We start from the raw sequence: 15,062 nt of genomic DNA, 5'->3' as shown, positions 1-15,062 counted from the left end.
AGTCTAGGATAGGTTTAGTGAGGATAGGTAAAGTTGATCAAGCTGGATTAGTATAATATAGGTTAAGTTAGGATGGCTAAGGTTAGGTTAAGCGAGATTAATCTAAGGTAGATTGTTAAGTTGGGATGTGGAAAGTTATGTCTATGATAAGTTCGTAAAGTTGGGGTATATTAAGTTAAGTTATACCATGGTAAGTTCTTACGTTCTTATGTTAGTTACTCTACGCAAAATTATGTTAGGTTAGGTAACGTTAGGTTAGATTAAACTAGACTAGATAAAGTTATGTTAGGTTCAAATAGGTAATAATTAGATTGAACTAGGCGAGGTTCAGTTCGGCATTGTTACGGTAGGGTAGTCAACACAACTCGTCTCAAGTGGCACTGGGGTGGCTGGTCCTCTTAGGGTCCGTTATTTTGACAAGCGGATTCTTGATAATTTCCGTATCTTTGTCTGTATTTATTACTTTCTTTATGCACAATTACCGCCCTATGCTGAATATTTATTTTTCATATATATATATATATATATATATATATATATATATATATATATATATATATATATATATATATATATATATATATATATATATATATATATATATATATATATATATACATATATATATGACTTTTAATCATTAGGAGAGAATATGGAAAGGAAAGGAAGGTTGGGGAAGAAGTGGCGTGCAGTGTACGCGTGTGACTCCATTGAAAGATAACCGCTTCTGAAACCTTGTAGTGGAGGTTGGTGAGGTTTTCAAGGGCGTTTTCAGGGTTCTGGTTGTAGTTGAATAAGGGTTCTACATTGTCAGTAGGAAAACCACTCCTAAAAACCCATAAACGCATCTCTATAAACTTTGGAAAATATTCCTTATGGAAACTGAAGGAATACGAGGCCCAGGACGGGATGTGCTGCATCGCGAGGATCATTGGCTGGTTTTGTTCACTTCCATGCTGACAGAGTGATGGTAGATGTCCACGTGCCGTACTCTTTTCCACTAATTTAGCCGTGTCGTCTCAGCCGTAAGTCCTCCGATGTGCTGCCTGCCACCTTGCAAGGCCAGAGAAGTGAGAGGTTCCAAGGAGATGAGAGGCCGGGAGACAGAAGGAAGACGCTAAATCAGAGGTTCTCAAACTTTGTTGCTTATTGGTGCACTGATGATATATCTTGGACTTTGACTGCACAGCCAGTGTACTGTATACCTATCCATGAAAACTGCGCGGCGCACTTGGGGAATAGTCGCGGTGCATTTCTGCGAGGCGGCGCACAGTTTGAGAATCACTGCGCTAAACATAGTGGAATTGAGAGCGTCGGGTTAGAAGACTTCTGGCCGCGACTGTACAGTCCTGCCAGATCAAAAGGATGCAAGGATACGTACCTGAACCTCCCTGTATTAGAAGGCCTAGTAACCTGTCTCTTTAAATCCAGCACAGTCCTTGCACCCTTAGAGCGCACCTCCCTCACATCGCAACCTACACTTGTTCTATCCCAGCTCTCTCACACTTCTGGACCTCTGCCTCGTGGTGCGTCAGTACAGATACAAGTACTGCTGTTTAATAGCCGTTGTCATGCGAAGGGACATAGAAATAGGGTAAGAAAGTAAGGAAGGAGGAGGAGGAGGAGGAGGAGGAGGCGCTCATTTCTTAGGCATGAGGTAGCCAGGTATATAAAGGTAATCACGTGTGTCCGGGCAGCGAAGGGACGAAAGTAGTTTATGATGAGGCGACAAACACCCACTGTATCCAAGGTGCCATTGATCGTGTGTGTGAGAGAGAGAGAGAGAGAGAGAGAGAGTAATGCAAAGGTGAAGTGTATACGTGAAAATGGTAAATTATTCTAATCCCTCTTCTCCCTCCTCCTCCTCCTCCTCCTCCTCCTCCTCCTCCAATAAGAGAGTAGTGAAAAAGAGAGAGAGAGAGAGAGAGAGAGAGAGAGAGAGAGAGAGAGAGAGAGAGAGAGAGAGAGAGAAATGGTGTGTATATCAATAAGAGAGAATTCAGAGGGCACAGGTAGGTGACGTGAGGTGTTGTGTTAGTATTGCCTTAATAATCCCAAGAGCTCGTTTACTCAGCACGTGGCCATTACCGAAGGGGGCAGGTAATTTACAAGGTGTCAGTCTTCCCCACGTCGCTACTGCAGTGGTTTCAATGGAGTCGATGTTTTATAGTTACATCAGGAACCAACCATTAAAGAGGTCATTTGTTTCACCTCTCGCAAATCTCGTGATAGATAGTAATGATAGGTAGTGTATATAGTGCATGTTTTTATTTATTTATTTTATTTATTTTTTTTTTTCATTTGTATAAAGTTCTTGTAATATGTACCTACGTAGTCTTGTTGTTATTGTTGTTGTTGTTGTTGTTGTTGTTGTTGTTATTGTTATTGTTATTGTTATTGTTGTTGTTGTTGTTGTTGTTGTTGTTGTTGTTGTTGTTGTTGTTGTTGTTGTTGTTGTTGTTGTTGTTGCTATTGTTATTCTTCAGCGGAGGAAGAGGAGGGGAGTGATGAGTATCTACTATGAGGTTTCAAATCATCACTCCCTTGTTTGATATATACGAGAAAAATACTACCCTAACTCACACAGTAATTCAGAACGCCTCCACACGTCCACTGCAGTACAATTACCAGAAAATTAATGATCCTCCTGAAAGAAAAGACTAAAATTTGCGAGAAGTAGGACGGCAAAGTATTCAGGTTCCGTCGTGTACTTCCCAATATTAGTATTTTTTCTCATCACGTTTTTTTTTTTTTCCTTCTACAGTCGACTCTAAACATTGTACTACCTTGAAACTGGAAATTCTAGTCTTTCAATCCTTTTATTTTCTTGACGTGCCTTTAGTGCTTTGAGTTTAAGTTTATCGCAGTGAAGGATTAAACTGAGCCACTTTTCAGAAATTCAAAGAGCGGGGGACTTGTTGAACTCTAAGGAGGATTTCTTTTATGTTTTTATTCTTCATGGTGATAAGAATGTGGGGAGGTACGCAGAGCAGATCTTATGTGATGCACGTGGTTACTTAAGTCGTCTTCTAGTAGTAGTAGTAATAGTAGTAGTAGTAGTAGTAGTAGTAGTAGTAGTAGTAGTAGTAGTAGTAGTACTGCTGACTGAAGAAGCACAGGGCAGGTATGAAGAAATGTGTGTGGAAGATAAGTGGATGTGAAATATAAACCATGATCGCTAGGAAATTAGACATGAATATTTGAGATGACCTGCCCATCACACACACACACACACACACACACACACACACACGCACACATGTAGCCAGGTGTTTCTTTCGCACGCTATTCTCAAGTAACAGATTATTAGCTGTGAAAGAGACAGGTGAAGAGAGAGAGAGAGAGAGAGAGAGAGAGAGAGAGAGAGAGAGAGAGAGAGAGAGAGAGAGAGAGAGAGAGAGAGAGAGAGAAAACGGTACATACGAGTAGACACGGCAAACGCATTTAGGTTCATTAAAATACAAGGACCAGAAGGAAAAAGAAAATGAGATGAAGAAAACGAGGAAGAGCATGAGGGAAAATGGAGTTGTGAGGCAGTCAGTGAAAAGGGGAGAACATGGAAATAATAATAGGAAGAATGTAAATTATGTATTGTGAAGAGAAAGAAATGCAAAGAAGACATAAGAAAAATAGACAGCAGTAGATTTAATGTGAAATGAGGGTATCTGCTGCACTACTACTACTACTACTACTACTACTACTACTACTACTCAGGCTTCCATAAGGACAGTTTTCAAGAGACACAGAGACGATGAGGCGTGCTGGCGTTTTTTCTTTAGTGATGGTGGAGCTTTCTTGTTGAACCGCCAGTAACGTCATGGAAGAATCGCTGGAAAATAACAAGACTCTTAATATAGCCTGTACAACACTGTAGAGATAAGACATTGAAGTGTTTGAGAGTGCGGTCGAGTACAGAGGAGACTGGGAGATGAAGGAGAAGGGGGAGGACGGGGAAGAGGAGGAGGATACGGAAGAGAAGGAGAATAAAGAGGAATAGAAGAATAGAGAAGAACAAGAGGTGAAGAATAGAGAAGAGTAGGAGAAGAATAGAGAATAATAAGAGGAGGAGGAGCATAGAGAAAAGGAGGATGAAGAAGAGGAGGGAAAATCGCACAGTCATGGGAAGGTTGTGTCATCAGCGAGAAGTAAGCAAGTAAGATCGAGATTGAGGTAGAGCAGTGACCTTCCCCTTATCGTCCACACACCGCTGCGGACTGACTGTCACTCTCTCTCTCTCTCTCTCTCTCTCTCTCGCAGCAGGGACGTGTTGGGCAGCCACAATAGTGAGTTCACTGGTACAACCCTTTATTGACTTTTTTCCAGTCCCTTGTTTATTTTATTTAGTTTGTGTTTGATTTTCTATATTCTTAGTATACGTTAATTTGGTGACTTTTTAAGATCTTTTGTGATGTTACATTTAATCTTACGGCAGGACATTTAACCTTCTACTGTGTTCAGTGGTTGTTGAGGGGAAGTGAGAAGTTGAAGTGAGATCCCACACACATAACAGATACGGCACCGCCCAGCCGCCGCCGCCACGTCCTTAGTGTTGGTGAGACCACCCTTAGGTCCTGCCCGCCACCAGGTGTTAGGTCTCAGTATGTGTGTGTGTGTGTGTGTGTGTGTGTGTGTGTGTGTGTCGTGTTAGACAACACAGTCGTCACCGAGTTGTTCAGCACACTCACCGTGTCATCTCTCCTCCTGGCAGCAGCGGTCATGTGGCGCAGCCTGGCGTGGGTGACACTGGCTCTAGCGGCGGTGGTGATGGTGGAGGGCGCGGAGCATGATCCTCTGTTGGTGGTGTCAAACCCTCCTCACAACACCCTCACTCTGGACGCCCACACCCTGCACTTCCTTCACTCTAAAGGTGCCTTCCGCTCCTGTATGGTGAACAGCTGTATCTTATTTGCTTCAGTTTGTTGTTGCTTCCTCTTGATGCCCTGACGGGGCTGTTCCTTGTGTCCACACGTCAGTATGCAGGATGGCATGTTGGCGCAGCACACACATGTAACCTTGTACGACACGGCGCACGCTCCTGATGACAGGTGTTGCATCTGCTTCTTCTGCAGGAGAAGCCAAGGTGAGATGGGGACTCACTCTGCCGGAGGGCGCGCAGGGCACGCCGTGTGGGGAAGGTGACTCCTGCCTCGATTTCGGCGTGGCCAAAGTGGTGGTGACGACTGAGGACCACTGCCAGAGGGTGGCCTGGACCTCCGGCAGTGGTGGTGAAGGTGGCCTGGCCGCCCTGAAAGACTGCGTGCTGCTGGAAGGCCACTGGTGAGCACCGGGCAGGCGTCTGAGGGTCAGGCAGGGAGGAAAAAAAAAAAGAAAAAACTTTTCCTTTTGTTGTAGTTTTACCATATTTAATTAAGACAGTTATGTGTGATATTGTTGTGATAGACACAATAAGCATTGATTGATTTTCCACAGTCACTGCTCATATATGAATGACACGTGGGGAGCGGAGTGAATCCGCCATCCCACCATAAAGTGCTTCACTGAAAGGTGTTCCTCTCCAATCCAGGATTTCCGTAGTGTGAGCAATTTACCTCTTTTTTTTTTTTTTTTTTTTTTTTCTGACGGCAGGTTTGGTGGCGGGCAGCAGGTGGAGCAGCCGTGGCCCTTGGAGCAGCAGCCGCGGCAAGAGACGGCCTTCGTGACAGCTGACATGCTGTCTCGGAGTAGCCTGTGGTACGGCGGTGTGTCCGAGGCCTACTGGGTGTCGTCACAGGGCGTGGCGGTCAGGGTGAGGCTGGCCAGCGTGTTCCGTATCTGTGTTGATGTGCTGTGGGATGGCTTAGTGACAGAGGGGAGGAGGCGGGTTGGGAAACAAAGACTCACTGTGTTGTGCTTCTCGCCTCAAGGTGGAGGAACAGACGCCATTGTTCCTGAGTGTGCCTGACAACAACGGCGACTCCACGGCGGACGAGCTGTGTTTCGCGGCCCGCCACGAGGACCCCTTCATGGCCGGCCCGGGCAGCCCCCTCACCCTCACTTACCATCTGTGCTCGGGGGACGACGTCAGGAAGGTGTGTGGCCCGTCCTACCATTGCTGTTGCCTGTCAGCGTACAAATGTGGGTCACACGAGTACCGGCAAGACAGACTATAAGGTATTTCAAATTCAACCTTGGGGGCCATTAATGTCTCGTCTCCCCTCACAGGTGCACGAGGCGACCTTCTCCAAGTTCTTCTCGCTGCCAGAGGCCGCGGTGGATTCCCGCATGATCCGGGACCCCATCTGGTCCACTTGGGCGGAGTACCACAAAGCCATCAACGGCACCAAAGTCCTTGAGTTTGCACGAGCTGCCTCTGAACACGGGTTCAATAACAGCCAGGTGGGTACCAACGAAAATTGGCAAGGTTATTGGCCCAGAGGAAGACCAAGTGTAAGTGTGTGTGTGTGTGTGTGTGTGTGTGTGTGTGTGTGTGTGTGTGTGTGTGTGTGTGTGCCAAAGCTGCTTCCTCATTACATATCCTGACCCTCGTCGTGGCAGGTGGAAATCGACGACGACTGGGAGACGTGTTACGGCGAGGCTGTGTTCAACCCAGAGCGTTTCCCTGACCCCCGTGGCCTGGTGGACCAGCTACACGTGAGTAATACACACACACACACACACACACACACACAGACACAGACACACACACACACACACACACAGGAATAAAGAAACAGTGACCTTCCAAAAGTGTAAACGTCTATCGAATCATGCGAGCCACTGTTTGCTGTTACATGTCCACAAGTTAAATATAACGACATGTGAAATTAAGCGATTTTATATTTTCTTTATTTAAAATCTATTTAATATATATATATATATATATATATATATATATATATATATATATATATATATATATATATATATATATATATATATATATATATATATATATATATATATATATATATATATATATATATATATATATTTTTTTTTTTTTTTTAACAATAAGATTTATTTAGTATATCTTTAAATTATAAATATAGATTTTCATTTGACAACAAAAGTTGATGACAACCCTCCTCGGTGAAGATGATCACTTCCGTTTGACGATGCAGACGGAAAAAGCTGACAGAAAGAGGCAAAAGTTGACAGAAAACAGAGTTGACGGAAAAAGTTGACGGAAATTGTGCTAGTGTGACGGCGCCTTAATTATGAGGTGTACCAAGTGGCAGTCAAAGAGTTTAAGTCAAGCAGGGCATTACAAACACAAGTACTGATTTTCTAGTTGAATTTCAGTCCAGGTACAAACACTACAGTACTGTCTTCTATTAAGACAAACATTCCCTCACACTGTTCGGGATTTGGTAACTCAGGTATTTTGTGTTGGGCGGGACAGAGTGAAGGCTTCCGGGTCACGCTGTGGATCCATCCCTTCATCAACGACGACTGTCCCGCCTTCACCCTCGCGGACAAGCTGGGGTACTTCATCAAGGTGGGTGGCTGGGGCCTCTGCTGGCTCCTTGTGGTGTTGCTGGCTAGCAACCTTCTTAATTTTTCTTGTTCTTGTTCTTGTTCTTGTTCTAGCTTCTATTTTTGTTGTTGTTGTTGTTGTTTTTCTTATTCTAATTCTAATTCTAATTATTATTATTATTATTATTATTATTATTATTATTATTATTATTATTATTATTATTATTATTATTATTATTATTATTATTATAATTATTATTATTATTATTATTATTATTATTATTATTATTATTATTATTATTATCATTATTATTATTATTATTATTATTATTATTATTATTATTATTATTATTATTATTATTATTATTATTATTATTATTATTGTTATTATTATTATTACTATTATTATTATCATTATTATTATTATTATTATTATTATTATTATTATTATTATTATTATTATTATTATTATTATCATTGTAGTTGTTGTTGTTATTATATATATATATATATATATATATATATATATATATATATATATATATATATATATATATATATATATATATATATATATATATATATATATATATATATATATATATATATATATATATATATATATATATATATATATATATATATATATTTATTTATGTATTTATTTACATTCTATTCATTTTACAATTTTAGTACCTGCTCTGTAACTGATGATACTTGTACCATTAAGAAAACTAACTTTGTATTAGCCTAAGTAATGAAAACGCAATACTGTGCTATTTTTATTATTATTATTATTATCAATACCTAAGGATTAACACTTTTCTATTCTGCCAAAAAAAAAAAATCACTAATTATTCGTTCTTTTCATGCATTTCTTATACCACATTAGTTTTCCCAATCGTTGTTTCATTTCCGGCCACAGGACAGCTCGGGCGCCACTCAGCTGACTCACTGGTGGGACGGGAGGAAGGCGGGTCTCCTGGACTTCACCAACACCGAAGCCGTGGCATGGTGGACTCAGCGCCTGCACGACCTGAAGTACCAGACCGGCATTGACAGCTTCAAGTTCGACGCGGGCGAGACCACTTGGATGCCTGGGAACTTCACACTGCAGGCTGACGAGCGGCTTTGGCCCAACCTGTACACCTTCAAGTGAGTCCTGCTGAAGCTGCTGGCAAGTACAGACAGCACATACAAAATACAATACAATAGATAGGTAGATAGATACTTTATTGATCACAAACCTGATAAAAATACATAAAAATGATGTCTTGGTAAAGATAACATGAATGGTCTAAATATAGATTTAGATTACAGTGAAACACTGCTGTGTGGTGCGGACGTGGTGCAGGTACTGTAGGATACAAATACAATACAAATGCGATACAAAGAAGTGCAAATACAAATAGATACAATACAGTCGAAGAAAAACTGGCACTTGACCGGCCTGCTTATTTTAATCATACAAACCGACAAATACAAATACAAGCAAATACAAAACAGATACTAACAAATACAAACTGACAAATACACACTCAGTAATAGGCAGGGTACATGAGGAACACCAGTTTGATGTGTAATAGGCACTACTTTGCATGATAAAGAATAGATATAGGAGTAGAATTAGAAGGAAATTAGAGACGCGTTAGAGAATCTAACACCAGTATTAGAAGAATTGTGAAAGAGGCGAACAGGACGTTGAATTGATAACAGCCAAGCTTAACTATAAACAGCCGGTTTGTTTTATGCCCATTCAGCTTGTTAAAGGCTTACCTCCCACTGGGTGGAGATTAAAACGTCATTCATTTTGCCTTTTTTTTTTTTTATGTAGGAAGGACACTGGCCACGGGCAACAAAAAATCCAATAAAAAAATATGCCCACTGAAATGCCAGTCCCATAAAAGGGTCAAAGCAGTGGTCAAAAAATGATGAATAAGTGTCTTGAAACCTCCCTCTTGAAGGAATTCAAGTCATAGGAAGGTGCAATTACAGAAGCAGGCAGGGAGTTTCAGAGTTTACCAGAGAAAGGGATGAATGATTGAGAATACTGGTTAACTCTTGTGTTAGAAAGGTGGACAGAATAGGGGTGAAAGAAAGAAGAAAGTCTTGTGCAGCGAGGCCGTGGGAGGAGGGGAGGCATGCAGTTAACAAGGCTGAAGACAGTCAGTTAGAGGAGAGGAGTTAATGAGACGAAAAGCTTTTGACTCCACCATGTCTAGAAGAACAGTATGAGTGGAACCCTCCCCCCAGACATGTGAAGCATACTCCATACATGGACGGATAAGGCCCTTATACAGAGTTAGCAGCTGGGGGGGTGAGAAAAACTGGCGGTGACGTCTCAGAACACCTAACTTCATAGAATCTCTTTTAGCTAGAGATGAGATGTGAAGTTTCCAGTTCATATTATAAGTAAAGGACAGACCTAGGATGTTCAGTGTAGAAGAGGGGGACAGTTGAGTGTCAATGAAGAAGAGAGGATAGTAGTTTGGAAGGTTGTATCGAGTTGATAGATAGAGGAATTGAGTTTTTGAGGCATTGAACAATACCAAGTTTGCTCTGCCGCAATCAGAAATTTTGAAAGGTCAGAAGTCAAGCGTTCTGTGACTTCCCTGCGTGAAATGTTTACCTCCTGAAGGGTTAGACGTCTATGAAAAGACAGGGAAAAGTGCAGGGTAGTATCATCAGCGTAGGAGTGGATAGAACAAGAAGTCTGGTTTAGAAGATCATTAATGAATAATAAAAAGAGAGTGGATGACAGGACAGAACCCTGAGGAACACCACTGTTAATAGATTTAGGAGAAGAGCAGTGGCCATCTACCACAGCAGCAATAGAACGGTCAGAACGGAAACTTGAGATGAAGTTACAGAGAAAATGATAGAAGCCGTAGGAGGGTAGTTTGGAAATCAAAGCTTTGTGCCAGACTCTATCAAAAGCTTTTGATATGTCCAAGGCAACAGCAAAAGTTTCACCAAAATCTCTAAAAGAGGATGACCAAGACTCAGTAAAGAAAGCCAGAAGATCACCAGTAGAGCGGCCTTGACGGAGCCCATACTGGCGATCAGATAGAAGGTTGTGAAGTGATAGATGTTTAAGAATCTTCCTGTTGAGGATAGATTAAAAAACTTTAGATAGGCAAGAAATTAAAGCAATAAGACGGTAGTTTGAGAGATTAGAACGGTCACCCTTTTTAGGAACAGGTTGAATGTAGGCAAACTTCCAGCAAGAAGGAAAGGTAGATGTTGACAGACAGAGCTGAAAGAGTTTGACTAGGCAAGATGCAAGCACAGAGGCTCAGTTTCAGAGAACAATAGGAGGGACCCCATCAGGTCCATAAGCCTTCCGAGGGTTTAGGCCAGCGAGGGCATGGAAAACATCATTGCGAAGAATTTTAATAGGTGGCATGAAGTAGTCAGAGAATGGAGGAGAAGGAGGAACAAAACCCAGAATCGTCCAAGGTAGAGTTTTTACGAAAGGTCTGTGAGAAGAGTTCAGCTTCAGGAATAGATGTGATAGCAGTGGTGCCGTCTGGTTGAAATAGAGGAGGGAAAGAAGAAGAAGAAGCAAAGTTATTGGAGATATTTTTGGCTAGATGCCAGAAGTCACGAGGGGAGTTAGATCTTGAAAGGTTTTGACGCTTTCTGTTAATGAAGGAGTTTTTAGCTAGTTGGAGAACAGACTTGGCATGGTTCCGGGCAGAAATATAAAGTGCATGAGACTCTGGTGATGGAAGGCTTAAGTACCTTTTGTGGTCCACCTCTCTACCATGTATAGCACGAGAACAAGCTGTGTTAAACCAACGTTTAGAAGGTTTAGGACGAGAAAAGGAGTGAGGAATGTACGCCTCCATGCCAGACACTATCACCTCTGTCATGTGCTCAGCACACAAAGACGGATCCCTGACACGGAAGCAGTAGTCATTCCACGGAAAATAAGCAAAATTCCTCCTCAGGTCCCCTCAACTAGCAGAGGCAAAACGCCAGAGGTACCTTCGCTTAGGGGGATCCTGAGGAGGGATTGGAGCGATAGGACAAAATACAGATATGAGATTGTGATCGGAGAAGCCCAATGGAGAAGAAAGGATGACAGCATAAGCAGAAGGATTAGAGGTCAGGAAAAGGTCAAGAATTTTGGGTGGTCAGGAATGCGAGTAGTGTGTTGCACCAATTGCTCTAGGTCGTGGAGGATAGCAAAGTTGTAGGCTAGTTCACCAGGATGGTCAGTGAAGGGAGAGGGAGGCCAAAGCTGGTGGTGAACATTGAAGTCTCCAAGAATGGAGATCTCTGCAAAAGGAAAGAGTCAGAATGTGCTCCACTTTGGAAGTTAAGTAGTCAAAGAATTTCTTATAGTCAGAGGAGTTAGGTGAGAGGTATACAGCACAGATAAATTTAGTTTGAGAGTGACTCTGTAGTCGTAGCCAGATGGTGGAAAACTCGGAAGATTCAAGAGCGTGGGCATGAGAGCAGGTTAAGTCATTGCGCACATAAACGCAGCATCCAGCTTTGGATCGAAAATGAGGCTAGAGAAAGTAGGAGGGAACAGAAAAGGGGCTACTGTCAGTTGCCTCAGACACCTGAGTTTCAGTGATATTATTGATATTATTGGCTATGGAAATCTATGACGTATGCCTAGGCACCTCTCGGACAATCCTCAAGTCACTTTTAGCGTCAGTAGCAGACAGACACTAAGATAGTACAGACGCACAACCCGTGTCGCTCTGTCACGAGTTACTCATAGACTTAGACTCTGACCAAGACACAAGTCTTAAAAACTTTGCTAATAATCTTAGTCGTGTGACTGAGTAGTATAGAAGTACACTGTTGTTGAGCTGTAAGACAATTTATTTTTCTAAATAAATCACAACACGCCAGACTAACTTTGATAACCCACTTGCACAAGGATGTTGTGAGTGATGATTATCGAGAAAGATAATAGTCGACTCCGATACCAAGCAACGCAGGGTAACACAGATGTTCAGTTTTCATAGATCAGATAAGCCAACAGTGCGCGTCATTTGAGTCTTCAGGAGCAAAGATCAGGTGAATGGTGGTCGTGGTTAGGTTAGGTTATGGTGGGTCTGAGGTTGCGGTTAGGTTTGGTTTGGTTAGCTTAGGTTTGAAATGTAGCCTGAGGAAGTGTCTGGTGGCAGGTACGTGGAGGCAGTGGCGCAGTTCGGGGACATGGTGGAGACGAGAGTCGGCCGAGGCTCCCAGCGCTTCCCTATCTTCGTCAGGATGCTCGACAAGTACTCCACCTGGGGTTACTACAATGGCCTCAAGACGCTCGTGCCATCGCTGCTCCACTTTGGTTAGTCTTGGCCTGTCTCTCAAAAAGCTGACCATAATGTGCCTCCTACTGCCTCCAGTGCTGTGTTCTCTTGCTGGCTTTGATTTGCTGCAGGACAAATGCCACGGTAAGGACAGATTAAGACTCACGCCTCATTGCTCCTCATCGCCAGGCCTCCTCGGGTATCCCTTCGTGCTGCCAGACATGATAGGCGGCAACGCGTATGGGCTGCGTCCCGGCAAGGAGCTGTTCGTGAGGTGGGCACAAGCCAACGCCTTCATGCCCGCCCTGCAGTTCTCCATCCTGCCCTGGAACTACGACAAGGAGGTGAGGCAGCCGTGTCATTGCGGCACGTGGTGGGTTTATTACAGCGTATGATATAATGACTGATGCTTGTAAACACCGAGGAAGGTGTCTGGAGTCAGCCATGATCGATGTTGGGTACACTTATAGTTTTCCTATAGTAGTTTCCTTTACAAACTCTTAAATGTAAGAGATAAGCTAACGAAGTGTTTAGGGACACGGTCCTAATTCCTCGTGTGTCTCATGCAGGTGACGGAGCTGTGCCGGGAGGTGACGCGCCTGCACACCCAGTACACGCCGCTACTGCTCAACCTGGCACAGGAGGCCACCACCTCCGTGGCCCCCATGATGCGCCCCACCTGGTGGTTGTGCCCCACCCTGGAGGAGTGTCTCACCGCAGACCAGCGTGAGTCCTTCCCTCCTTCCTCCTGACAGCTTTTCCTGCTCCCGCACTGTGTTGCTGATGATGATGACAGTGATGCAGTGCAAAGCATCTTAATTTCACAATCGTATTCCTCCGCCACCAGAATTCCTGGTTGGTGATGACCTGCTGGTGGCGCCCGTGGTGACAGCCGGCGCCGCCACCCTGGACGTGGTGCTGCCCCCGGGGGAGTGGCAGCAGGCGAGCACGGGGCTGGTGGCTGCAGGCCCCGCCACGCTCACTGTGACTAACATCACCCTGGACAGCATTGTGTACTTCACCAGGAAGGCAGCATAGCACACCCGGCTCGGAGGTGAGGCAGTGGCAGCAGGCGTAGCAGTCCAGCAGTAGAGGGAGAAAATGAAGCAGGGTGGTGCATCGCTTGGCGTGGCTCTTTCTCTTCTACATAATCTTTACCATAATCACCTACAAATTTTAGACTTTTATTTCTGCACGACAGTCTCTTTAACATTTCTGTAGCCTTAAAAAGACAAACTTAACCTCCAATTCTCTCTTTCCTTTCTGTGAACAGTTCTGTAACCTACGAAAGACAAATTAACATATTCTCTCTTTCCTTCTGTGCAAGTGTTCTGAATGTTAACAGAGGATGACCACAGCAGTGAAGGGGGACATTAACTGAGTCATTCCTGCTTCATCCCGGCCTGGCAAGACCTGCCTGCTTGTGTACTGGTGTTTAGCGTGTCACAGGGGCGCAGCAGGGTTCTCCGAATCGTGTTTATTGGTGTGTTGCGGCGCCTTGAAGTGCTAGTGTGGGTCTCTTTGCAGATGTGTTGTGGTGATGGAACCTGTTGGAGTTTATGGTTTCTTTATATAACTAAATGTTCTTTTCGTTGTTTTCGTGGCAGTAGAGAACACGCGAGCCAGACACGTGCTGCGCCGCCCAGTTTTGTACTAATAAAGTTAGGTCACAAGTTACAGTGTTGAAATAAAATGGAGGTAATTTGTACGCTTTGCCACACAGAACTTGTCACGTGTAACTTGAGGTCAATAAAGTGTGTGTCTGTCCACCACTTTGCCACCACACGCCTCTCAGGACTGGCTGGCTGACTCCGATGTGACACGCTGAGGGGAGAGGTGTCGATCGTGGCAGTGTAACGGAATGGTGCACAACGGGTCTTCGGAATGTGTGGTTGCTGCTTTTATATTCTGAGTTCAAAACATGTAGACGTGCACTGTTGTTTTTTCCTCGATATAATTTGCTGGTAATGTTTAGTATTTTGGTTATTTATTTATTTATTTAATTATTTTCATTTTTTATTCTTTTCTTTTTCTTTTCGTTTCTTTATTTTATTTATTTATTTATTTATTTATTTACTTATTTATTTATTTATTTTTTTTGTCGTATTCCAGTTAAACAATTAACTTCAGTAGTAAGAAATGTGTGTATAAATTTTGTCGCCGTGTGCTCAGCGTGTGGAGGGAACCCAACCTACGCCGTGTCAGGATAGATTTCTTTTCCTCTCTGTCTTACATGTAGAACCTTCAACAACAATGGTGAGGAAATAAAGTATCCGGTATGCATTTCTTTCCCTTCCATATGTTTATTTGTTTCGTTAAGAGTAAGGAGACGTTGTAAATAAACTGACTCATAACTACATGAGTTTCAGAATGGTT

General features: G+C 43.1%; 1 protein-coding gene across 6 annotated transcripts in view; it reads left to right on the top strand.

The window, feature by feature from the left end:
- The window catches only part of LOC135090096 (myogenesis-regulating glycosidase-like), a 23,520-nt gene extending 8,458 nt beyond the window's left edge, over positions 1-15,062 (top strand). Inside the window, exons 1-14 of one of the 6 annotated variants that reach the window (XM_063986427.1) lie at positions 4,174-4,283; positions 4,709-4,867; positions 5,070-5,277; positions 5,587-5,746; positions 5,865-6,029; positions 6,163-6,336; positions 6,496-6,591; positions 7,343-7,438; positions 8,342-8,571; positions 12,567-12,724; positions 12,876-13,030; positions 13,256-13,412; positions 13,534-13,740; positions 14,014-15,062. In XM_063986427.1, coding sequence (XP_063842497.1) covers positions 4,717-4,867; positions 5,070-5,277; positions 5,587-5,746; positions 5,865-6,029; positions 6,163-6,336; positions 6,496-6,591; positions 7,343-7,438; positions 8,342-8,571; positions 12,567-12,724; positions 12,876-13,030; positions 13,256-13,412; positions 13,534-13,724 — 1,941 coding nt within the window. In that variant the 5' untranslated portion in view covers positions 4,174-4,283; positions 4,709-4,716 and the 3' untranslated portion in view covers positions 13,725-13,740; positions 14,014-15,062. Of the gene's footprint in view, positions 1-4,173; positions 4,284-4,550; positions 4,586-4,708; positions 4,868-5,069; positions 5,278-5,586; positions 5,747-5,864; positions 6,030-6,162; positions 6,337-6,495; positions 6,592-7,342; positions 7,439-8,341; positions 8,572-12,566; positions 12,725-12,875; positions 13,031-13,255; positions 13,413-13,533 lie in introns of those variants that run through there. The other 5 variants (XM_063986428.1, XM_063986422.1, XM_063986426.1 and 2 more) reach the window with 5 other exon arrangements.

Source organism: Scylla paramamosain, chromosome 34 (genome assembly GCF_035594125.1).
Source record: "Scylla paramamosain isolate STU-SP2022 chromosome 34, ASM3559412v1, whole genome shotgun sequence".
Lineage (NCBI taxonomy): Eukaryota > Metazoa > Arthropoda > Malacostraca > Decapoda > Portunidae > Scylla > Scylla paramamosain.
Note: the sequence above shows the minus strand (reverse complement) of the source record. Positions and strands in the feature narration are given on the sequence as shown.